This window comes from Pundamilia nyererei, unplaced genomic scaffold, assembly GCF_000239375.1.
Source record: "Pundamilia nyererei isolate P.nyererei 1_Seehausen unplaced genomic scaffold, PunNye1.0 scaffold00235, whole genome shotgun sequence".
Taxonomy (NCBI): Eukaryota; Metazoa; Chordata; class Actinopteri; order Cichliformes; family Cichlidae; genus Pundamilia; species Pundamilia nyererei.
In genome coordinates this window covers 40075-61776 of record NW_005187636.1, presented here as the reverse complement: position 1 = coordinate 61776, position 21702 = coordinate 40075, and the positions used below count along the sequence as shown (strand labels likewise).

At 37.7% G+C, this 21702-nt stretch overlaps 2 protein-coding genes across 3 annotated transcripts in view; one reads left to right on the top strand and one right to left on the bottom strand.

Annotated features, from left to right (window-relative positions):
• Positions 1-10568, top strand: part of nemp1 (nuclear envelope integral membrane protein 1) — an 11515-nt gene extending 947 nt beyond the window's left edge. The window contains exons 1-9 of one of the 2 annotated variants that reach the window (XM_005748981.1): positions 1190-1346; positions 2275-2396; positions 2641-2857; positions 2948-3020; positions 3111-3204; positions 3307-3421; positions 5081-5306; positions 5597-5773; positions 7417-10568. In XM_005748981.1, the coding sequence (XP_005749038.1) occupies positions 1238-1346; positions 2275-2396; positions 2641-2857; positions 2948-3020; positions 3111-3204; positions 3307-3421; positions 5081-5306; positions 5597-5773; positions 7417-7576 (1293 nt within the window). In that variant the 5' untranslated portion in view covers positions 1190-1237 and the 3' untranslated portion in view covers positions 7577-10568. Of the gene's footprint in view, positions 1-1189; positions 1347-2274; positions 2397-2640; positions 2858-2947; positions 3021-3110; positions 3205-3306; positions 3422-5080; positions 5307-5596; positions 5774-7416 lie in introns of those variants that run through there. The other variant, XM_005748982.1, reaches the window with a different exon arrangement.
• A 3-nt stretch (positions 10569-10571) lies between these two features.
• ormdl2 (ORMDL sphingolipid biosynthesis regulator 2) lies at positions 10572-21417 on the bottom strand. Its single transcript, XM_005748980.1, has 4 exons — positions 21244-21417; positions 15828-16001; positions 12268-12419; positions 10572-11144 (listed from the first exon to the last, which is right to left on the bottom strand). The coding sequence occupies exons 2-4, from the start codon at positions 15999-16001 to the stop codon at positions 11009-11011; spliced, it is 462 nt and encodes a 153-aa protein (XP_005749037.1). The 5' UTR covers positions 21244-21417; the 3' UTR covers positions 10572-11008.
• Between the last annotated feature and the right edge of the window lie 285 nt (positions 21418-21702).

The window sequence follows — 21702 nt, the reverse complement described above, 5'->3', positions numbered from 1 at the left end:
GGTGGGAAATTCGGTTTCCAATAGCACAGTACTGACAGAAGTTGCAGAATGTGAGCAGAGTACTATATATACACATATATAAATACAGAGACATATATAAATAAAATATACAAAAGGGATAAATAGAATAAATAGGAATAAGAATAGAAGGGAATTGCACATTTCAAGTATTAAAGTCTATTGCACCGTTGGATATTAACAAAAAGTATTGCACAGTGAAGAGGCACTACAGCTTAGTTGTTCCCCCCTACTTTGTCCTCCTGTTTCCTCTCCCTCTCCCCTCCAGAGAGGGGTTAAACAGTCTGATGGCATGTGGGACAAAAGAGTTTTTAAGTCTGTTGGTTCTTGTCTTTGGGAGAAGCAACCTGCCACTGAACAGACTCCTCTGGTTGTCTATGGCCGTGTGCAGAGGATGTCCATAATGTCCAGCAATTTTTTTAATGTCCTTTTCTCTGCCACTGTCACCAGAGTGTCCAGCTTCATGCTGACCACAGAGTCAGCCTTCCTGATCAGACTAATGTAATCTATTAGATAATTTAATGTATTCAATATGATATTGAATTGTGGCGATTGCTTTATGTTTAATTCTTTGTCTGGACCTCTTTCATAAACTTTGAGATTCCTCTTTCTGGAGATCAGTCGGTCCTGTGCAATAATACAAAACAGACAAGACCACATAAAAGGCTAAACAGCAGTACATGTTCTTACAAATCATTAACTGACCACAGCCAGGATTATATTAATACTGAAACAATGAATTTGAATTCTCCCATAGACTTAAGAATATACTGTGTAGGAATAACACAATTCTATCTTTTAATCAAAGCCTTCTTTACCCTGAGCTGTGCAGGGCATTGTGGAGTTCAGATCTTTTGTGTATTTGCTCATCTGATTTCACATGCATATGAACTTGAATGATATCTTCAGTGAACATAATACTTAAATGATTTATCTAAAAAATAAAACATCTTCTAACTATCAAAACAATTTTTCTTGTGGATTTAACTTTATTTGAAATTGTAAAGTGAACTGTTAGTCATTCCAGTTCAGTTTGTACAGTAGACATACAGGGCAAATAGGAGTGGATTTCGGGAAAATAAAGAGACGTACTCTAAAAACGATGACGAACGATCCAGTGTAACGCGGTGATTGGCTGATCGGCCTGCGACTCAACCGAGTTCTCCGGAGACGGAAGGGGCGGGACAAGGCGTTAGAGGCGGGGTACAGTGGAATTATCATGGCGGGATGCATGAAAATCATAAACGGTTTTATTTCAGCAAACGCTAGATTCATGGTTCTTGCGGTGCTCCTTATGTGTTTACCTCAAATCTCACAACAGGATACGGGTAAGAAGCGGTCTTGTGAAGCAGAAACATACACCGCGAGTTACACGGAGGCATATTTCGAACTGGTTTTGCTCAGGCTAATTATTGTTAGCTTGTGTTCAGTCTTTGAGTCAGTGAGACCGCAGAAAGGTTATTGTATGGTGAACATTGGTGGCTATTTTCTAAGATTCCTACATCTTGATTATTCCCTGGCTCCGGTTGTGTGTTCGTATAAATAATAAATTAGACTAAACATTATTTATGCAGCTCTTTCAGATTTGTTAGGTTTAAATTTGTCCAACCGAAACCCTAGAAACCTGCATGAACTTGCCCGAAAAGAGGTTGCAGTTAACACTTGTATATTTTCCTTAACGGAAACAACTTGAATGCTTAGCCTATAATTTAAAGTAAATGCAAATTATTATTAACTCTGTCCCGAAACTGAAATATTTCCTGAGAAAAACTGAGTGTTTTTTGCCGTGTGTCGTTTAAATAATGAGCATTGTTTCCATTATTACACTACCATTTGCTATATTTTGTAACATAACTAGCGGATAATGCAACAGTGTGAAAACATATAGAACATCCCTACCAGCAAACAAAATCATTAATAATAATGATAAAATAAAAAGTCTCAACCACACATGGGTAATTGAGTACTTTTTTGAAAATTAAAGGGCAACTATGTTGGGTACCCTGACACCCGGTGGGCCATAGCACTGTGAAATATTAGAGACATTAAGTGTGAACTGATATAGTTGCAGGTTTTTGTCTTTTCTTGGGATTTACAGACACTACAATTTTTTTATAATGTTTGTATTATACTGTAAATGCTGTAAACAATGAGAGTTCAAATGTGTTCTGGTCAAAGGTTATTCTTGCACAAACAATATTGCTTATAAGGTACAATGGCAGTTGCAGTCTTACTATTTATTGGCATGCATCGCAGGTGAAGAACATGAAATAACTAATCTGCGGGATGGTGACGAGTATGTCATGTCAGGATCCAACCGGTTCTGTTACAGAAACACCGTATTGCCAACCTGGAGGCAGACATGGACAAGAATTCAAGTAGGTGAATCTGCCAGCCCACAACTGGTAAAATACTGAAATTCTTTCTTTCTTTCTTTCTTTCTTTCTTTCTTTCTTTCTTTCTTTCTTTCTTTCTTTCAAATCATCCCTCAGTTTGGGTATTTTAGTGGTCTAATGTAATCTACTCTAACATACTTCAAATTTTATTTACAGCTTGACAGTCAGCTAAAAAGAGCCTCTGGATTAAATTTGTGAGTGATGTAATATTACCAATATCTGACAGGTCAAAGTGTGGAGTTCAAAGGTGTTTAAGGTGGACACTGTGGAAGGTGAGGAGGAGCTGCAGGAGCTTGATCGCTTCAGTTTTTGGGGCTGGTTCCAGAGCCTGCTGCGAGAGAAGCACAATGAGACTGTTATTAACGTCAGCCTGTTCAGCAAGAAGACGTGCTTCAAGGTTGATCCTATTGGCAATGCGCAATACACTGTCAAACCCATTCGCAGTAAGTGGGATGGGGGTATGGAATAAAACAAATTTGCTGGTTATTGGCAGTTAAAATATGGGTGTTTTACTGTTCTTCATTCCCTTGCAGAGTTTGATATATATCTATTCTTGTTATTCCTCGCTGGAGCATTGCTGTTTTTCTTTTCAGACTCACTCAGCAGGTAATTTTTTCTCATGAACTAAAGTTTCTTTTTCAGGTTTGTTGGGTTTATCATAGTAATTGATATATTTTTTTCACCACCTGTATGAAGGAGTCAGGCTTTCTTCTATTCTGCCGGTATGAGCACTGGCATGATTGCCTCTCTCATAATCCTCTTTTTCATTCTGGCACGCTTTTTACCAAAGGTAAAGTTTTTAATTTTTATCCAAAATCCAAGTTTTTTAAAAATATTGAATATCTCTAATATGTTTGATATTTATACCATTTGTGTTTGTTCCTTCACACAGAAAAGCCCCTTTTATGTGTTGATAGTTGGAGGCTGGTCATTCTCTGTGTACGCAATCCAGCTTGTGTTCAGGAACCTCAGCATTATTCTTCGAGAGCACTGGCATGTGGCATTAGGTACAGACTCTTCATGGACAGGTTGTGACTAGCTGATAACTGAGGACCAAAGCAAATATCCTAATATTTAAAAAAAAAAAATTGTGTTGTCAGTGTTAATCTAGTTAAAATGACGTTAACGCCATAACTGCATTAACGCGGCAAATCTCTGTTAACGATTGCTGGACGGCGCCAACATGTTAAAAGGGACGAGTCACCGCGGCAAATCTCATAAACAGAGATTTGCCACGTATATACACACATACATATATTTTTACAGCTTCTGATTATTCTGCTAATCAAAACTTAAAGTGATAGATAATTAATCAGCCATAAATTTCTATCTGTGCGCTTAACCTTATAAAAATCAAGCATTATTTTTGAATTATTTAGGGTTTTAGACTGTTAAAAATATAACCTAAGCAACAAAGCAGCTCGTCGGTCATGGAGGAGTTTTCACTTGGGTCCATATGTTCTTTTGGTAGTGATGCACTTGTCATTGTTATCACCCCACTGGGCGGGTGGGGTAGGTGAATGCGAGAACAAGGCAACATACGAATGTAAACATGGGTATGATAGCTGTATCTACCAAAAATCTCAGATAAGTTTGAATCTCAGTGACTTCAACCTCAAGGGCAAGGTCAGAGGTCAAGTTTTCTGAAAATCTTGTGAATGTTAATAATTTGAGCACAAGATGATGTAGGATTGGGAAATATTTGTATCTACTATGAGGCTGAGGGGTTGCACTGGCGGCTACCAGTATTTTGTCATTTTGCAGCTGCAAAATCAGTGACGGTTTGATTTTAAAGCAAACGATCACTATGTAATTGAAGTAGGGACTTTAAACTTTAATTCATGGAGTTTAAGAAAACTATTGTTTTAACTGTTTGGAAATTACAGCAATTTTTATTTGCATTTCTCCATTTTCAGAGGCTTAGAAAGAATTGGACAAACTAACAAAAATAAAAAATATATAACAATTTTGTATAATACTTGGATGTTCCATGAACCCATGGGGGCATCAAATGCTGTGTTTCTTCCCTTAAGATGTTCTGTTCGAGCTTTACTGCAGCAGTCTCCAGTTGCTGCTTGTTTGTCAGGTTTTTTCTTCAGTAACTAAAAGTATGGTCTTTTAATTTGAAATCAGGTGACTGATGAATATCTAATTTCTTTGTGTTGAAAAACTTTTTCTGTGGGGCACTATCATTTTAACTGTGAAGATCTGTCTTACCAGTTTCTGAGCAAAAAGGAAAACCCTTTACATTCAGAAATCATCTTGCTACATCTATCAACAATCACAGCATCAATAAACACTAGTGACCCAGTTCCATTGGCAGCCTCTGCAAGTACTTTTAAATGTTTTGTGACACACTGACATCTGGCTTTCTTTTTCTGGACAGTAACCTGCGGTTTGCTCCTTGTTGTTAACCAGATTGAACCAGAGGAAATGGGTTTGACCTGGCCATGAAACTGTTTGCTTGCTCAATAATCCAATTACTTCATAGCATTTGAAAATGGGAAATTGTATAAAAATGGCTGTAATTGTAAAACTTTGTTCTAAAAGTAAAGCATATGGGCATTTGGTACATAACTTTGCAGTGATTTATCTATTTTTAATGCAGTGTAAAAACATCTCACTCTCTCTCTCTTTGTTTGTGTGCTTGTTTTTTTTTTTGGCAGGTTATGTAGCAATTGTGGGATTCATCAGCTTTGCTGTGTGTTACCGTTATGGCCCTCTGGTTGATGAGAAGAGCATTAACATCCTGTCGTGGACCCTGCAGCTCTTTGGTCTGCTCCTGGTTTATTTAGGAATTCAGATTCAGCAAGTTGCCTTCGCTCTTATTGTAGCTGCTTTGTTTACCAAAAACCTGGGGTACCCAGTCTATCTGCTGGTTGCTGCATGGAGGTATGCATTTTAAAATGCTGACACAAGGTGGCGTAAGAGCACAGTGTACTGTGGATAATTGTTCCACAGGCAGTATAATCTGACTTCTGTGGTAAACACACACTTAGTTTCACAGCATAAATGAAGAAAAACACTTTTCTATTGCATGTTCTTAACACGGTAAATTATTTTATGTGAACTGCTGAACTTAAAAGTAGTGATACTGTGCTTGTTGTAGAATAAAGAACAATAGTCATATTAAGTTCATATAATATGGATTTATTTAAGCCATGAAAATACTCTTTTTGCAGAAAAATCAAGCAGTACATCTACTGGAAGCCACAGCCACGACGCCTGCTGACTGAGGAGGAGTATCAGAAGGAAGCTGAGGAAGAGACTCGGCGGGCTCTGGAGGAGCTGCGGAAATATTGTAACAGCCCAGAGTTCAGCCCGTGGAAGACAGTCTCTAGAATTCAGTCTCCAAAAAGGTGGGTTTATGCTCGTACATTTGTCATTTGCTAATTCAATTCAATTCAATTTTATTTATATAGCGCCAAATCACAACAAAAGTCGCCTCAAGGCGCTTCATAGATACAGAGAAAAACCCAACAATCATATGACCTATGAGCAAGCACTTTGGCGACAGTGGGAAGGAAAAACTCCCTTTTAACAGGAAGAAACCTCCGGCAGAACCAGGCTCAGGGAGGGGCGGCCATCTGCTGCGACCTGTTGGGGTGAGAGAAGGAAGACAGGATAAAAGACATGCTGTGGAAGAGAGACAGAGGTTAATAACAGATATGATTCAATGCCAATTTTGGCTTAACTTCCCCCTAATCCTAAAATAAAGAGAGGAGTGTTATATCTACTAATTGTTTTCTGATTCAGTTATGTTTCTTATAAAATAATTTATTTTAAGTTTTCATTTTTATTATTGCCTTGCAACTTTCTGAAATCATCTATACAAAACTAATGGGAAACAATATTGATCACCAATAGCTGACTGCTTTAGACACTGTTTATAATACAAACACCCCTTAATTACACACAGTAAATTGCTGTAACCATGTTTTTTTTTTTAAGATCATTTCTAAAATCTGGAAAAAAATATCTGCAATACAAAGACTGCAATAAATCAGCTAGTGTCACAAATATTAGGCTTCTTGTCTGGATAAATGACAACCATCAAAATTACTACTTTATGCCAGAAACATTACAAATATTGCTAAAATCATATAAGAACTTTCTATCTAGCTTATTTATCAGTAAGCCTTTTCTGCACTGCTTGTGCAATAATGTTTTAGACAACAAACCTGGGGGAAGAACATTTGAAAAACCCACTTTACAGACACCAAAGTAATGATTTGAATCAAACAGCATTTGCAGAAACTGCTTTAGTTCATGGTTTCTGCTGAGTGATTCATTTTCCCAGTATGCATATTCAAATGCACTTTATGAATGATATCTTTTGTTTTTCCTCACTTATCTAGAAGAAAAGCAAGCAAAACAGCATTTTCACTTTGAAACACCTATCTGTCAAATGATCTTCATTGGTTTTCCTGTCTAAAGGGGCGTCACTAAATCTATTAAATGACCTAAACTTCAGTAAGAATGTGCGACATTTCTCATATCTTAACATTACTTCCGATATATCGTGCCACAAAACTTTCTATGTAATCCAGTCATGACTGGCAAACACTCACACTACATTTGCAATTTTGAGTCAAGGGTTTAAATACAAGGTACATTGGTAGCCTGTCCTGTGTAAAATGTAAATAAATAAATGAATAAAGATTGTAATGCAGTCATTATAAACCATTATTGTATTTACAGAGCATGGAAAAATCAAGTATTTAAACATTTTAATGTCTGGGACATTTCAGTATTTCGTGAAATAAAATGCATGTCTCAAGAAAGTTGAGATGGGGCAAAAAAAGGCTGGAAAAGTAAGTGGTACTTTAGGATTTGGCAACTAATTAGGTTAATTGGCAACAGGTCAGAAACAGGAGGTTGAAATTAATAAGGGATAACTACCGTGTGTGAGTGTGAGAGAGAGACATGTATAACAAAGACTAACTATTGCAGCATGCTTTGGTTCAGTTTTGGTCCACGATGTCGTCGTGCTTACCCACAGGTTTGCTGATTTTGTCGAAGGCTCCCCACACTTGATGCCTAACGAGGTGTCCGTCCACGCTCAGGAATACGGTTTTGGAGGATCTTTCTTTGAGGATGAACTCTTTGATACAGACGACGAAGATGACGACGATATTGTACCTGTGATGAAACCAGAGTGAGACGGCGCAGTGTTGGAAACAAAAACACTTATTACTGCCTTTCAGAAAGGTGATGGGAGACCAGCTCTCCAGGGCCGTCCAGACTGACTTTTAAATGGCTTCTTTTGAGACGGGATTAGCGGCATCCCTGAATTCCAGGATAAAGAGCCATTTTGTATCACCACAGGCAAAGTAAACAAAGTACTGTTAAAGAATGTGTAATACTTCTTTATTTCAGGGAATTAAGATTTCTGTTGAGAGGTTTAAAGACAGTGAAAGCTGAGACTTGCAGGTTTCTTTGTGCCCAGTTGTGGCCCAGATAAGTTTTCAGTTTTCTAAACATATTTTGTTTACAGCCTTTGGCTCTAATTGGATTTTCTGCTGTGGAATGTAATGAGATTATACTTGTAGATCACTATTACCAGTTATTACTCTAGTTTCCTGCTTGGGAAGAGAAAGAGATGTCATTTTTTAAATTTGACTTATTTCATTCATTTTAAACAAAAACCATCAGTAGAAGTTTCCCCAAGTAATTTGAATGAATATATATATATATATATATATATATTAGTTTTGTAAATGTCAGCATGGCTTTATCATATGCCTTTGATGCAAAGAAAAGAAGTTATTTTTCTTGTTTAGTGCCGGTTGACACAATTGTCATGTCAAGCACCTTTATTTTAAGTAAAGACTCTGTAGTATCAGAGAGACAAGTTCAAGGATGCAATGAACTCTTATTAGCAGCATCTGGCATCAGTGGGAGGAAGATTTCGAGGGGCCAAGTTCAGGCTGGATGAAAATGAGTAATGCAATAACAATACTTATTTATCATATAAAACATTTTGTTGTGTTGCGCTTGAACAATCCTTCCATCACACCAACACATGACGTGTCATCATTAATGACATATTACCATATGTAGGTAAAGCCCCCGGTCAAACAGGCCTCTAGAAGGGAAAATTGTGTATTCCCTAATGCCAGATACCTGTGAATGTAAAATTTGAATTTTAGTCATCTAGCAGTGACTAGATGTTACAAGGATTTGGGGTCACTCGCAGGGGAATAAAGCGGCCTTTAAAAAAAAAAAAAAAAGCAGGCATAATGTAAGCATTCGGTTATATGGTGTGAGTGTGGATTATAATTCTTGATTATTTAGGTTGTGCTACTGTCTTTCTTGGTTTACTTCTATTCACTTTTGTTTAGTAGGTGGCCTTTCTACCAGCTCTATCCCCGTCCTGGTACAGAGCCAGTTCTACCTTGATGCCTTTTAGGAAGCAACCCACATTTCGGTTTGAATTTGGTCACAGCAGTTTTGTGGTGCTGTGTTGGTGCCAGGTTTGTTTGGTGGTCTGGTCAAAATGCCATGACTTCGGTGAATGAAATTAGCATGGGAATCTTTTAAGAGGACCTGCTTGTTTTAATAAAATACTTCTTTTCCCCCAATTTGATGTCGGAGCCCAATTCTGTCCTGCTTCTTTTTGACAACCAGGTCACATTTCAACAGGTTTAACAACTGATTTACTAAAGATCGGATCATTTTTTTTGAAAATAAAATCAGGTGGTGGATTGCACCTGGCAGGGCTTTTCTGTGTAGAGTTTGCATGTTGTCCCCACACTCCAGCTTCCTCCCACAGTCCAAAGACATGTAGTGGTGTTGGGTTAACACTAGTTAACCTGCCTGCTGTTAGCCCCGCAGCAGGCTGGTGACCTGCCCAGGTTGTAGCATATTTTGCTCTGTGGGTAGCTGGAATGGGCTCCAGCCCCTCAGTCACCCTGAATTGGATAAGTAGATTCTATCTGTAAATCATTGATGCTTCTTTTGGTAACTCCTGTCATAGCAGCAAACCCACTTTGCAGACAACAATGGAGTGATTTGAATCAAACAGCATTTGCAGAAACTGTTTTTGTTGTTTCTGTCGAGTGATTCATTTGTCCAGTATGCAGATTCAAATGTACTTTAGACACGATATCTTCTGTTGTTCCTCACTTATCTAGAAACAAAACAAGCAAAACAGTATTTTCAGTTTGAAACACGCATCTTTCAAATGATTTTCGCTGGTGTTCGCATTTAAAGGGGCATCTTTAAATCTGTTAAAATATGACCTTAACTTCAAAGAAACCACCACTCAGCTGTAAAGTAAGAATGTGCGACATTTCTCATATCTTCGCATTACTTCCGACATATCGTGCCACACAACCTTCTATGTAATCCAGTCATGACTGGCAAACACTCGCATTACATATGCAATGTTGAGTCAAGCGTTTAAATATACGGTACGTATCTTCAAGGTTTTACTAAGTTCACAATAAACTGAAAGTGGAAACAGAACAGGGAAAAACTGCAGTGGACCTAACTTGCTGTTAAAGCCACACAGTGTTATCTTCAATCAGGCAGCTTTAAGTATACGTTAGAGCTAAAACATTGTATTCATTCTTTCTCTCCCACTCTCTAGTTTCAGTGAGCCATTTCTGATGTATTGGGGACATTTTGACATTTAAACCCGACTGCCCTGTGCATTCCATCTCTGGCTTCTTTACATTATACGTCTGCCCTCACAACATTTGGAGACAGGGAACAACCCAAATACCACTTTTGCAAATGATTACACTCGATTACACAACTTGTTTGAAACAGCTGGCGTTATTTGCATGTGTTTCCCAGGCGCTGTTTGGCAGTGTAATCACATTCACACGTCGCTCTTTTTTCTTTTTTAACTTCCCCAAAGAACGTCACAAACAGGGAAACCTCGCTGCAATGCAAACGCGACCACGGTGTGCATGTGGAAGGGGGAGAATCCCTTGGATATACGAGTATATTGCAATCTCTGTGATGGCCCCCACATGGCTGCTTCATGTAAAGTGTCTGGATTTCCCCGGAGCTTGTACACTGACCTACAATTGATCATTTATAATAGAGATTTTGGCAGGATTTGATTCCTGCACACCTCTGTACAATGGGATTTTGCACTTTTCCCACTAGATTCTGTGAAATAAAGATAACCCTGCTGTTGTATCAAACAGTACATGATTATGTTTATCATGGCAAAATGTTTATTATTATTATGGGCATGTAAATGCATGCTGCATGTTAATCCTTCATAGTAAATTAAGAAAAAGAAAACTTTCAAGTGCCATTTGCAACATGAATCAAAAATATTCATTTACATTCATGACAACCAACATCTGTAGAAAAGCTACACGTGAAAGCAGTGCAGTTATAAATATGCTCTTTCTCCAAGACAAGAGCAAACATGTCTGGCCTTTACATCGGGAATGTCATCGTTTACTTTGATTAAACAGCAGCAGTGCATTTACTTTCACCAGGCTGCAAGCAACTTTCATGTAATACTCCAAACAATGTGTACATGTTCAGACCATTTAAACAGATTTTCTTCTTTTGCAGCCTCTAAAATTGAAACAGTCCAGTGTTGAAGTTTAAAATCCAGTGTTCTGTCAGTACTTGTTGATCCCAAATATCCGTACTCCATGAAACTGAGGCAGCTTTGGGAGGAGGACGCTAAGGAGCGAGCACGTGTTGATGAGGAAATGCGTAGGATCGTATTTTGTGTAGAAACTTGCAAGAATATATCTGTAAAGAAAGAGAGTGAGAGAAAGAAAGCATCAGCATCAACATGAATTCTTCAGGATTATAACACACACACAAATACATGATAAAACAAAAGTACATGACACACAGAAAGTTCAGGCTGAGAATATTTGGCTTTAGCTTTTCAGTTTTTGGCCAACCTCAATCCCAGAAACTCATATTCATCACAACAATTTTAAACAAAATTACAAATCTAAAAACAAAAAGAAAAAAATTCTAACAAACTTCTGGAACCAAAGCCAAAAGAATTATCATTGGATTCAACCTATAAAAGGGGATCATACAAGTTTAACCTCTACTATAAAAATCATATAATATATATATATATATTTAATATATATGTTTAAAAAAAAACTGCATTTATTATAAATGACCTCTCATGCCCCATCGTCCATGCCTTCACAGCCCACACTTTGGGAATCACCGGCCTACGTCTATCACCTCAGACCTTTTCCTCTTAGTTTCACTGAACCTCAGTAGCGGTGGTTAGCATGAATGAATACATGCAAATTGCTTTTCCCGAGCGTCCCTAACTATGGTTTTGAAATCCAAAAGGAAAAAAAAACAAAAACAAAAAAAACCAAACAAACAGTCACAGAATAAAACAGGGGATTTAACAGTGAGTTGACAGATTTGTTTGCTTTCACTTGCTTTCACTACCATCCCTGCTGGCTTACTAATTTGCTCAGCTGCAGTCAAAATTATATTGAAACTGGTGTACTTTTTTACTTTTACTCTTTGGAGAACTATTAAACTGCCAAATCTTTTATTTATTATAAAAGCAGACTACTTTTTAATTGAATTACTTTACACAAACACATGTAGGACTCATGTTGGCTAAAGAACATAGCAAAGTTTAACTTTCTATCCACTGATAAGGGCAACGGGTAATTCTTGGGGTAGCCAGTCGCTATTTGGGCTGATATTTCTGTTTCTGTCGGCTGATCACTGTTAACAAATCCTTTAAAAAGCGGTTAAAAGCCTAAATTGTTGTCAAATAACATACAGCAGTTATGCAACCTTTACATGTTAAATTACTCATCCTAATGAAAGTGAAACTGTAAGCTATCTGTGACGTTCTGTTGTGAACAGTGTATGTACTTACAGAACAATTGGTGAGATGGTAAGAAATTTGCGTGAAGATGTGAACTGGACGCCGTAATCCATCTGTTCCCAGTGTGTGAGCAGACGGGCTTTGCCTTGGTCTGGTGTTTCAAAGGGAGTGCCCTTCACTGTGTGCAGAAACAGGTACATCACCTGCAGAGGAGACATAACAACAGTCATCCACAAACATTATCAGGGGGAAGAAGAAGTAATACTCCATGCAAGTTCAAGTGCAACGACGAATCAAGGAGACATTTCAGTCACTGCCCGGAGAGCTGATGTTTTCATTAACACTGGAAGTGACCCAACAAATTTTCCCAGCTCTGACATGTAAGAGCAGTATTGTGGAGAGCAAAATTACCTCCCCCAGGTGCAAACCACACTGAAGGTATAAACCGTGGGAAAAGAAAAACAACATACATTTTGTCTGATGTGCACTGCAAAACTGGTGGTTTTTTTGGTTTTGTTTTTTAAAGAACAGCACTTCCCTGAGATATTAAAACAACAACTAATACACTTTCAACAACAGCAGCAATTCAGCTGGTTTTTAGATTTTCAATCATACTGATGTAAAGCCAAAATGATTCTGAAACAATTGCCAATGTTTGCTAATTTTTAGTCACTGGAACTGAAAATGATGCTGTACATTGGTTGGCTCCAGTTTTAAATGACATGTTACCAGCTTGCCTCTTAGACCAAATCGTCATTATTCCTAAACTATTTATCTAAAGTTGATGAAGTTGGGCTCTTATACAGATTTCAAATGTGACATTGAAATTTGACCCTTCAACTTCCACTCTGACCTTAGATTTGACCTTTCTAGTAGCAGGAAATCTAATGCCACACAGTAAAGTTACATGTTTTCTTAAAGCATATTAAAATATTACGGTAGATATAAAATATCTCACATGTAATTTTTTTAGTTTTCTTTCACAATATGCTGTATAAAGTACTGTAAATAATGGAAATTGTACCAGCGAAATGCATGTAAACTTAGTACTAAGTAAATACTTTCTTTTATTGATCCCCTTCACTCTTAACCCTGTAATGCAGAGTGCATCACATTTGAATTCTTTCGTATCTCTTTATCCATCACACATCATCAGTGTGATGGATAATCCTACAGGGATCGGAAAATGCCAGGTGTAGTAAAAAAATATCCAAATTAAAACTCATAATGCACATTTTTATTCAGCTTTTTTTTTTAAATTCTCAGAAGAATCAATAAAGACTCCAGTTTCAAAACGATTGAATATTCTGGCAAGTACTTAATGGTTCGGGCTTTACAGCGATAAATAATTAGTTTTTGTTGCGGAAACATCCACAAACTATGTATAAAAATTGCAGCAATTCCTAAACAGTTAATGCAGTTTTCTGGAACCCCAGAAAGTCTGCACTTCAATCACTGTTTGAGTTCAAATCCACTGTGATGGTGTACAGAGAAAACTACAAAAACTGAGTCTTAACTCAACAAATTATGGACATAACTGTATTAATATATAAAACTATAAACAGATGAGAAGACATAAGCTTACAATTTATAAGTAAAACTCATCTAAGCAGCAAATTGGTGAAAATTTAAAAAATAAATAACAACTGTACATGATTTGAATTTAGCATATCAAAATCAAAAAAATTTTATCTCTGAAGCAGACGACTTCTGATAAACTGTTTAGCACTGTTATGAACAACCAAGATCATGGTACTTCACAAAGTTGTACTTTTCTCATTAACTCTGGACACCAGCACACTTTACTGATATTGGGGGAGGGAGGTGTTAAGGAAAGTAGTGCTGTGTGCTGATCTGCAGATTAAATGCAAATGAAAGCGTGACCACAATTTCAGTTTCTTTTCACCTGAAAACAGATAAACCGATATTTTACGACACATACGCAGTAAAACAGACAATGCCACCTTTCAGCATGTAAAATGGAATAACATCCCAGGATCACGCAATATTGTTAGGCGGGGGTGCCACACAAAAACATGTCAGCACAAGTCATGATAAAACTGAAGAAAAGCTGATTAAATATGCAAGTGTCCACTGTCTTCGACGTCATATACCAAAAGGTTTTACTGTCATCTATTTGTCAGTTTAGTGTAATAGCATTGTTTAATACTGTGATGTTTTTATGATCTCACAAAATATAGAAGCTAAATTATGAATTAATCAGATTAGATTCTGATATTATCTGTATCTATACCTGTCACCTGCTAGACTACAAATACTAGCAACTGCCAGTGATAACACTCAGACTCCTAGTACACAACTATTGTATCAATTTAAAAATCCTATGTCGACTTGTCCCACAGTTATCAGTCGTGTCCAAATTCATGGGCTGCATTTGTAGGCCGATTACATCACAGCGACGCGACGAAGGCTGTCCAAAGTCGTACACTCCTCCGAATGCAACCGACAAATGCGTCCTCCTTTTCCCTGAATTTAAAGGATGGGTCAGGTGTATCCTTCGTGGCCCATCATATCCCAGAATTCATAGCGCGGCCCAGCCAATTCCAGTTATAAAACAATGGCGGCTACTAAGTTTTTAATATTACTCTTATTACTCTAGGTCACAAAATAAATGTTTAACATATTTTCAGGCGAGAATGTGGGTCTGTAAACTTCAAATATCTGCTCGGTTTATCAAGACATCGCATATTTGCAAAAGTGCTCTGACGTTTTCGGAGACGTCTGTTATCCACCAGCTCGATAGCTAGCCGGGAGCTCGAGGGTCACTAGAGCCGCCGAGAGCAGCAAACTCCCGGCAGATCATTTTTCAGATTATCGCGGTCTTTCGCTACTCAGGTTAAACGTAATATATAAGTCACTTAGATAACCTAAAAATGTTCTTGTTTGGCTTTTTTCAGTGTTTTATTTGTTCGTGAGTAAATCGGTTTGGCTGAGATTAAAGTTATTAGGTTACATAAAATAAAACTTTATTAATCCCCCGGGTGGGTTCCTCCTTGGTTTTCACACAGCTGAATAAACGTCAAACCAAAAACTGATTAAACAGAAGTGTGAGATAGTCGAGAATTTACACCAGTGTCCTGTTATATTTTAGATAGCAAGGAGCAGACGGCTGAGTTTATTAAACTCCACCGAGACAGCGGCGACACAAATCTGAAGGCTAGACCGTCCAATTTCACAGCCGTTTACTTCCGGCCTACCCAACCTTCTGACGACCTCGCCCACGTAGACTGCGAAGGGCGAGTCCTCAGGAGGATGCAGCCCATGAATTTGGACACGACCATCATGTTCAGAAGACTCTCAGAAAACTTGACCTCTGACCTGTAGGTTGAGGTCCCTGAGATCTGAACTTGTCAGAGATTTTTAGTAGCTACACCATCAATTTGAAGCTCTCGTGTCCACGCTGCCTGCCCATCCGGAAGCCCATCAACCTTTTACGGCTGAAAGGTAAAAACTGAAACTAAGTGTGGAAAAAGATTTTAGTTAACTGAAATAAAAACTGAAACTAGGCTCATGAAAAAAAGAAAAATGAACTGATGAACTGCATGAAAATGTTCATTTCTACACAGCACAGCTGTTTAGGCTTTACTGACCAGATTGTGGATGACGTTAGTTAGTGTCCAGACCAGCGGGACAGTGAAGAAAGGGATGCTGAGCAGGACGATGTGTAAGACGACAGTGAGCAGCAGATAGGTAAGCCATATCCCTCTGCTGTTCATCACCCGAGTGTTGGGGTTTACCTCGCTGTGAGCGACGCCCACATTCATCTAGAAAAGGAAAGAAAATGTAAATGGAAAAAAACCCAAACAAAAACCCACATGCTTCAGAAGCACTCAAATGTAAACATTTGACCCCACAGAGTTCCAGCTTCGAGACGTAAGCAAGCAGAAACTTGGACAATTTAAACAGTAGTAATTTTATAACAGTGGCTAATTTCAGTTGCTTTTTGTTTTGTTGCTGTATTGCGAATCATCTTTTTACGTTGCGTTTTATTATTTTATTTAAATTTTCATTCATTTATCTCCTTTATTATATTTTACAGAACTTTTTTCTCTTAGGTCATTTTTATATTTTTGAGCTCATCATATTGTATTTATTTTTTTCAGCTAGTCTACTTTATTTATGCTATTTTATTATAGATTTTGTTTAATGGTTTGGCTTGTGTAACACAGGAATTTCCAGATATTTGGGATACCTAATGTAAATCTTATCTTCACATCAACATGCCTATTAGCAACAAAGGTATCTGTTTATGCAACAAAAGCTTCAAAAAGCTTTACATTACAGCAGTGACTACAACCTTTGCACGCAAGCTCAGTACATTGTTTGTTCCTGAGTTTTGCTTGCTGTACCTTTCATATAGAGAACAATAACGTCAAGATCTTGATCTGCTCTGCAGCTAAAAGGAAGTTAAATCAGTGAATAATACTTTTAATTTATTCTGGGCCATTCCATGAAAAAAAAACAACAACAATCCCATGTGACCTGTCAGAATCAGCTGTTTTTTTTTCTTCATTTTGTACAATCACTTTTGTACATTTCGTGCAAAATGTTACTTTCATACTATCAACATTTTCCAAGTTACAGCAGCATGAAGTATGCTAAGTAGGGAGAGAGATGAAATCCTTATTTTAATTCAAATTATTTTTGTATATTTTAGAACTTCTTCAATATAAGAGATAAAATTACACACCAATTAAAAGTACAAAATGTTTACCCTCCCACTATGTCCTCTATGACCTCCAAGGGTCTGTGACTGTTTTAAATGCTTTCATAATATGCTTAGATTATTTTAGAAAGATATTTTGCTGATTTTGAGGAGGTAAGGAGTGGGTCCATATTTTTTCATGGAAATGTTTTCTGTCATGTTAGCTACTCATTTCATTCATATAAAAAGAAGCAGGGCTATCAAACTAATTTTAGTTCATCAGTGCAGGACTGTGCAAACTGTATGTGACGTAATCTTGCAAATATAGCACTTATAACGTGGGAAAATCCCCCACACAATTAATTGAATCTAATAATATTAAGCCCAGTCAACTTCATACAGGTAACAAGTAGGGCTGTTCGATATAACGATATCGGATGATGATATAAAAACGTCTGTTTCATTTTACGCTATCCTTTGTTTCATGGTGTCGCAAAATAAACTGTTTACGGCAATATTTTTTCACCGTTTTGATGGTCCCTGTAGTGGCTATATTAATTTCTTAAAGTTCTCTCTTTCTCTTATATTTAATATAACCACACTACAGACGGACAAGCGCCTGTTTTTATGCCTTGTGGTTAGCAACAACGACGGTAACACCATCGCGTGTCCGCGTGTTTATGTACCACATAAACCTTTCACAATAAAGCTCAAGATCCTGTTGAGACTTTTCAAAATAAACGGAATCACGTGAAAGAGCAGATTATTTACGGATGAGAAGTAAAAAAGAGCCGACAGGTGCTAAAAAATAAACCTTAGACTCAAACGTTAGAACAGGCTTTTCCCCGCAGCACGCTGTGTAATAAATACTCACAAAGAAAACGGCTGCCGTTACAACTTATGTCTAAAAATGTATAGTTTCATGCATCTGTAAAAACACTCGTCTCCAGGTACATGACGCGCAGCTGGAAACACTTCACGCAAGTCGAGCTGTCCGAGATTCACAGAATTTACAGAAAATGTTACATTTTTGTGATTTATATCGTTATCGGACGATAGAATTCTTATATCGGGATATGAGATTTTGGTCATATTGCACAGCCCTAACTGTGGTCACATACAGGTAACAAGTATAAACTTTTCAATTAGAAGTTACTTATGGCATCGAAGAACAAGAACAGCCTAATAATGTGTAAAGAAGCTTATCTACTTATCTTATTAACACTTTTTTTCTCCCTGCCTTTGAAGAGATGCTCTGTGAAATTATTTTGTTTTAGTGGACACTCATTAATTATTTCCTTTTACTGGAAGTAAGCTAGCTCACTTACAGTAGCACTGGTAAAAAAAATTTTCGGTCATCTCAGAGAAGCCAATATCTCAACAATGACTCAAATCCACAAGCTTCAGGTTATCGGTTATCTGTTGAAACCTCTGAAATCAGTCTTTTTCAGGTTGTATTATATCTAGAACTGGCTATAACCCACCAAAGTGTAGAAATCCCCCCTGTGGGAGGCATTTAATTGGGGGAAGTCCCTCTTTCTTGAAGTCTAAATTTCAAGAGGTGGTTTATGGCCCCTATACAGCCCAATCTGATCTGAAACAAGATAGACCACTACAAACAAATTACACATTCATCATCATCCAAATGTTCCTCTTTGTTTAAGCTGTAAAAAGTCCTGAAAATGCTCACATTATATGAACTATTCACATACAAAAACCCTTCACTTGGTTTCACTTTATTCATGTACCATTCACTTTATTAGGCACACCTTTCTAATACTGGTTGGACCCCTTTCACCTTCAGAACTGCCTTAATTCTTTGTGGCTTAATTTCAGCATGGTGCTAGAAAATATTCCTCAAAGACCTGAGTTCATACCGACGTGATGCTTCCTGCAGTTGCTGCAGATTTGTCAGGTGCATATCCATGATGTTAATCTCCATTTTTTACCACATCCCAAAGCTGGTGTTTGCATTGAGATCTGGTGACTCTGGAGGCCATTTGAACTTTGTCGTGTTCAAAAAACAAAACAAACAACAAAAAAAAACAGTTGGAGATTCTTTTCAGCTTTTCTGGTAGCAGCTATCAGAGGAGGGGTACATTCTCTTTTGCTTATGTCATTTAAATGATGCTCTGTTACAGCGACCCTGAGAGGTCGAATGCAACACAACATAATAAAAGATCAGCAAATAGAGAAATTCTACGCAAGCACAGAAAAAGCACTGGAATTCAATCTCGCAATTGTTCTGTCATTTTGTCTTCCCCAAAACACTTGTGTTTTACAAGTTGGATTTTTTTTTATTTCAATTTCTGTTGTGCTTTATTCAACCTTTGTGTTTTTGTGTGCTTTTGCAGCATTTTGCTATTCACTGGTGTTTTTTAGGTTGCAGTGCATCTGACCTTTCAGAGCCACCATATCAGTTGGCACAAATCAACCGAAATGTGGCATGAAAACACCCCCACACCAAAACACCAGCAACACCTCTCTGTGTTTAATTATTCGTTATTATTAATCCCCTGCTCTCTTCCACAGCGTGTCTTTGTCTGTTTTCCTGCGTGTTGTGGATTCAGAGGTGCTTTTCTGGATGTAGTAACTTGTTTTTTAAGTTATTGTTGCCTTCCTAACAGTTAAAACTGTTCTCCACTGACCTGTAGTATCAGCCAACATGGCCGATGTCTGGCTCAAATTCAAGTTCAGATGTGACAAATTATTAATAACCTGCTATACAATGTTTTCTGGTAGGAAAAAAAACAAACCCCCCAAAACTTTCCTTCTTCTACAAAGCCAGCTAAATGGCTCGTTAACATGCTTCTAGCATATTCAGACTTTCAAACCTGAGCAATGTTTGAACATGAATCTCTCAAAAATTTTAAAGATAGAAGTAAAAAAATGTTCACTAGCCTCTTTTACCATCAAACTGAATGTAATTACTGATTGTAATTTTTTGTACAAGAATAAGTGCTGCAAGAATTCTAATAAAACTGCTCAATCCACAATGACAGTTGAATGAAAATAGCATTGTCTTCATTTCTGTGACCTTTTTTATGCTAAAGGGTTTTATTTTGCATTATTGCGAAATTCAACTGCATACCATTCAGAGGTTCTCACTAGTTAATTTTTGCAAAGTGATTTTTGATTCATGTAAGACTTTGCAGGACTACTTGATATTTAAATGTATTTTATCAAATCAGAGATCTTAATTCAAGGTAACAGAGGCGAGTGAGCATTTCAAACCTTTGTCTTATTTTTTATATATCCATGTTCAAACACTGCCTTAGATCTCAATCTCAAATCGGAGCTGATTTAACAAAGAAATATTACAAAAAAGTGACGATTTGAGATGGAATAACCCTACTTTGACATTTCAGTCAAGTGTATCAATTTGCCTTTTGTTTATAATCTCGTTAACTTCCAGTTAGTTTCCAGAGTGGGCTTTCTTGTGCAACTTTCGCGTTAATCTTTTTTTTTTTTTTTTTTTAAACATGCTCTGCAGGGGCATTTAAAATTTAAATTAAAGAAGTTCAGAGTATATGTCACATTGCAAACACAGCACTTTGTTGGTGCAGATGACTCAAAGTCATGCAGGCATGACAGTTTCAAATGCACACAATCCCCAAAGCCTCAACTAACATGATGAGGGTTTGGGAAAAAGCGCTGGGGGAAAAAAAACACTTAATACGAATTTTGTTTTGGTGGCCAAAATACACGCTTCCTCTCAAGTAGATGCACCAAAGGCTTATCATGCTAGATGTGGTCAACGTAAGCAGCATGATGAGGCTTCGGGAAAAAGTGCTGGGGGGAAAAATGACTTATTATGGATTTTGTTTCGCTGCCAAAATACACGCTTCCTCTCAAAGTAGATGCAACAAAGCACATGCACCAAAGCCTTAATCATGCTAGATGTGGTCAACATAACTAGCATGTTGAGGTTAGGGGAAAAATGACTCCACCCGACTGAGTTCTTCTGGTTACCAAAACACACGCTTCCTCTTTTAGCCGTCCCCAACATCAGTGGGCCAACATTCAGTCGTCTCACCGCAATTTTCAGACTTCTTAGACTCGAACAGTGTTAAATATACCACAAGAACAACACAGACAACCTTTCAGAAAATGCTCAGACTTTTCGAGTATATTATTTAACTAAATACAAGTCACATGACGTTCGCGGGCTAGCTAACAGCCGCTACCTACAGGTTGACAAGCTAACACCAGTTTAAATGTACTTTAATTACAATTAATCGTTTCACACGACACGTAAGCACTGAGGATGTAAACCGATTCCGTCGTGCGGTGAGTAACAAATCTAGCTCGTGTGGTATTTCTAGATTTAAAGCGCTACATTTCACCGGAGAAAACTTTACCTTCCTGTGTTGTCGTAGCTCACCAGGAAATTCCTTGTTTTGTCTTCTTAACCCCGCCTTCGCTTGAGCCGGACTGGTTCCTCTGTCAAAACTCCAGCCTGTCTTTAACAACGGCAGGTAAACAGGTGAAAGGGGAAAACTGTGAGAGGTACACTAAAGATCAGCTGTCCAAGAAATTCCCGAGATGCCCCAGTAAATGTGTTGGCCACAGTTTAGTGCTACTGTTAATTCCCATATAACTACCTAGATATCAGGGTGGCTGCAGGCATGCAGAAGCTTTCAGATCATCTTTCAGGAACGCACATGGACAAAAAACAAACAAACAAAACAAAAAAAACCTTTATACACTTACTCGCCGGGCACTTCATTAGGTACAACTGTTCCACTGCTTCTTAACACATCAATGTAATTAAGAATCACGGCAGCAACGGCGTTATTTGAGCATGTAGAAATGGTCAA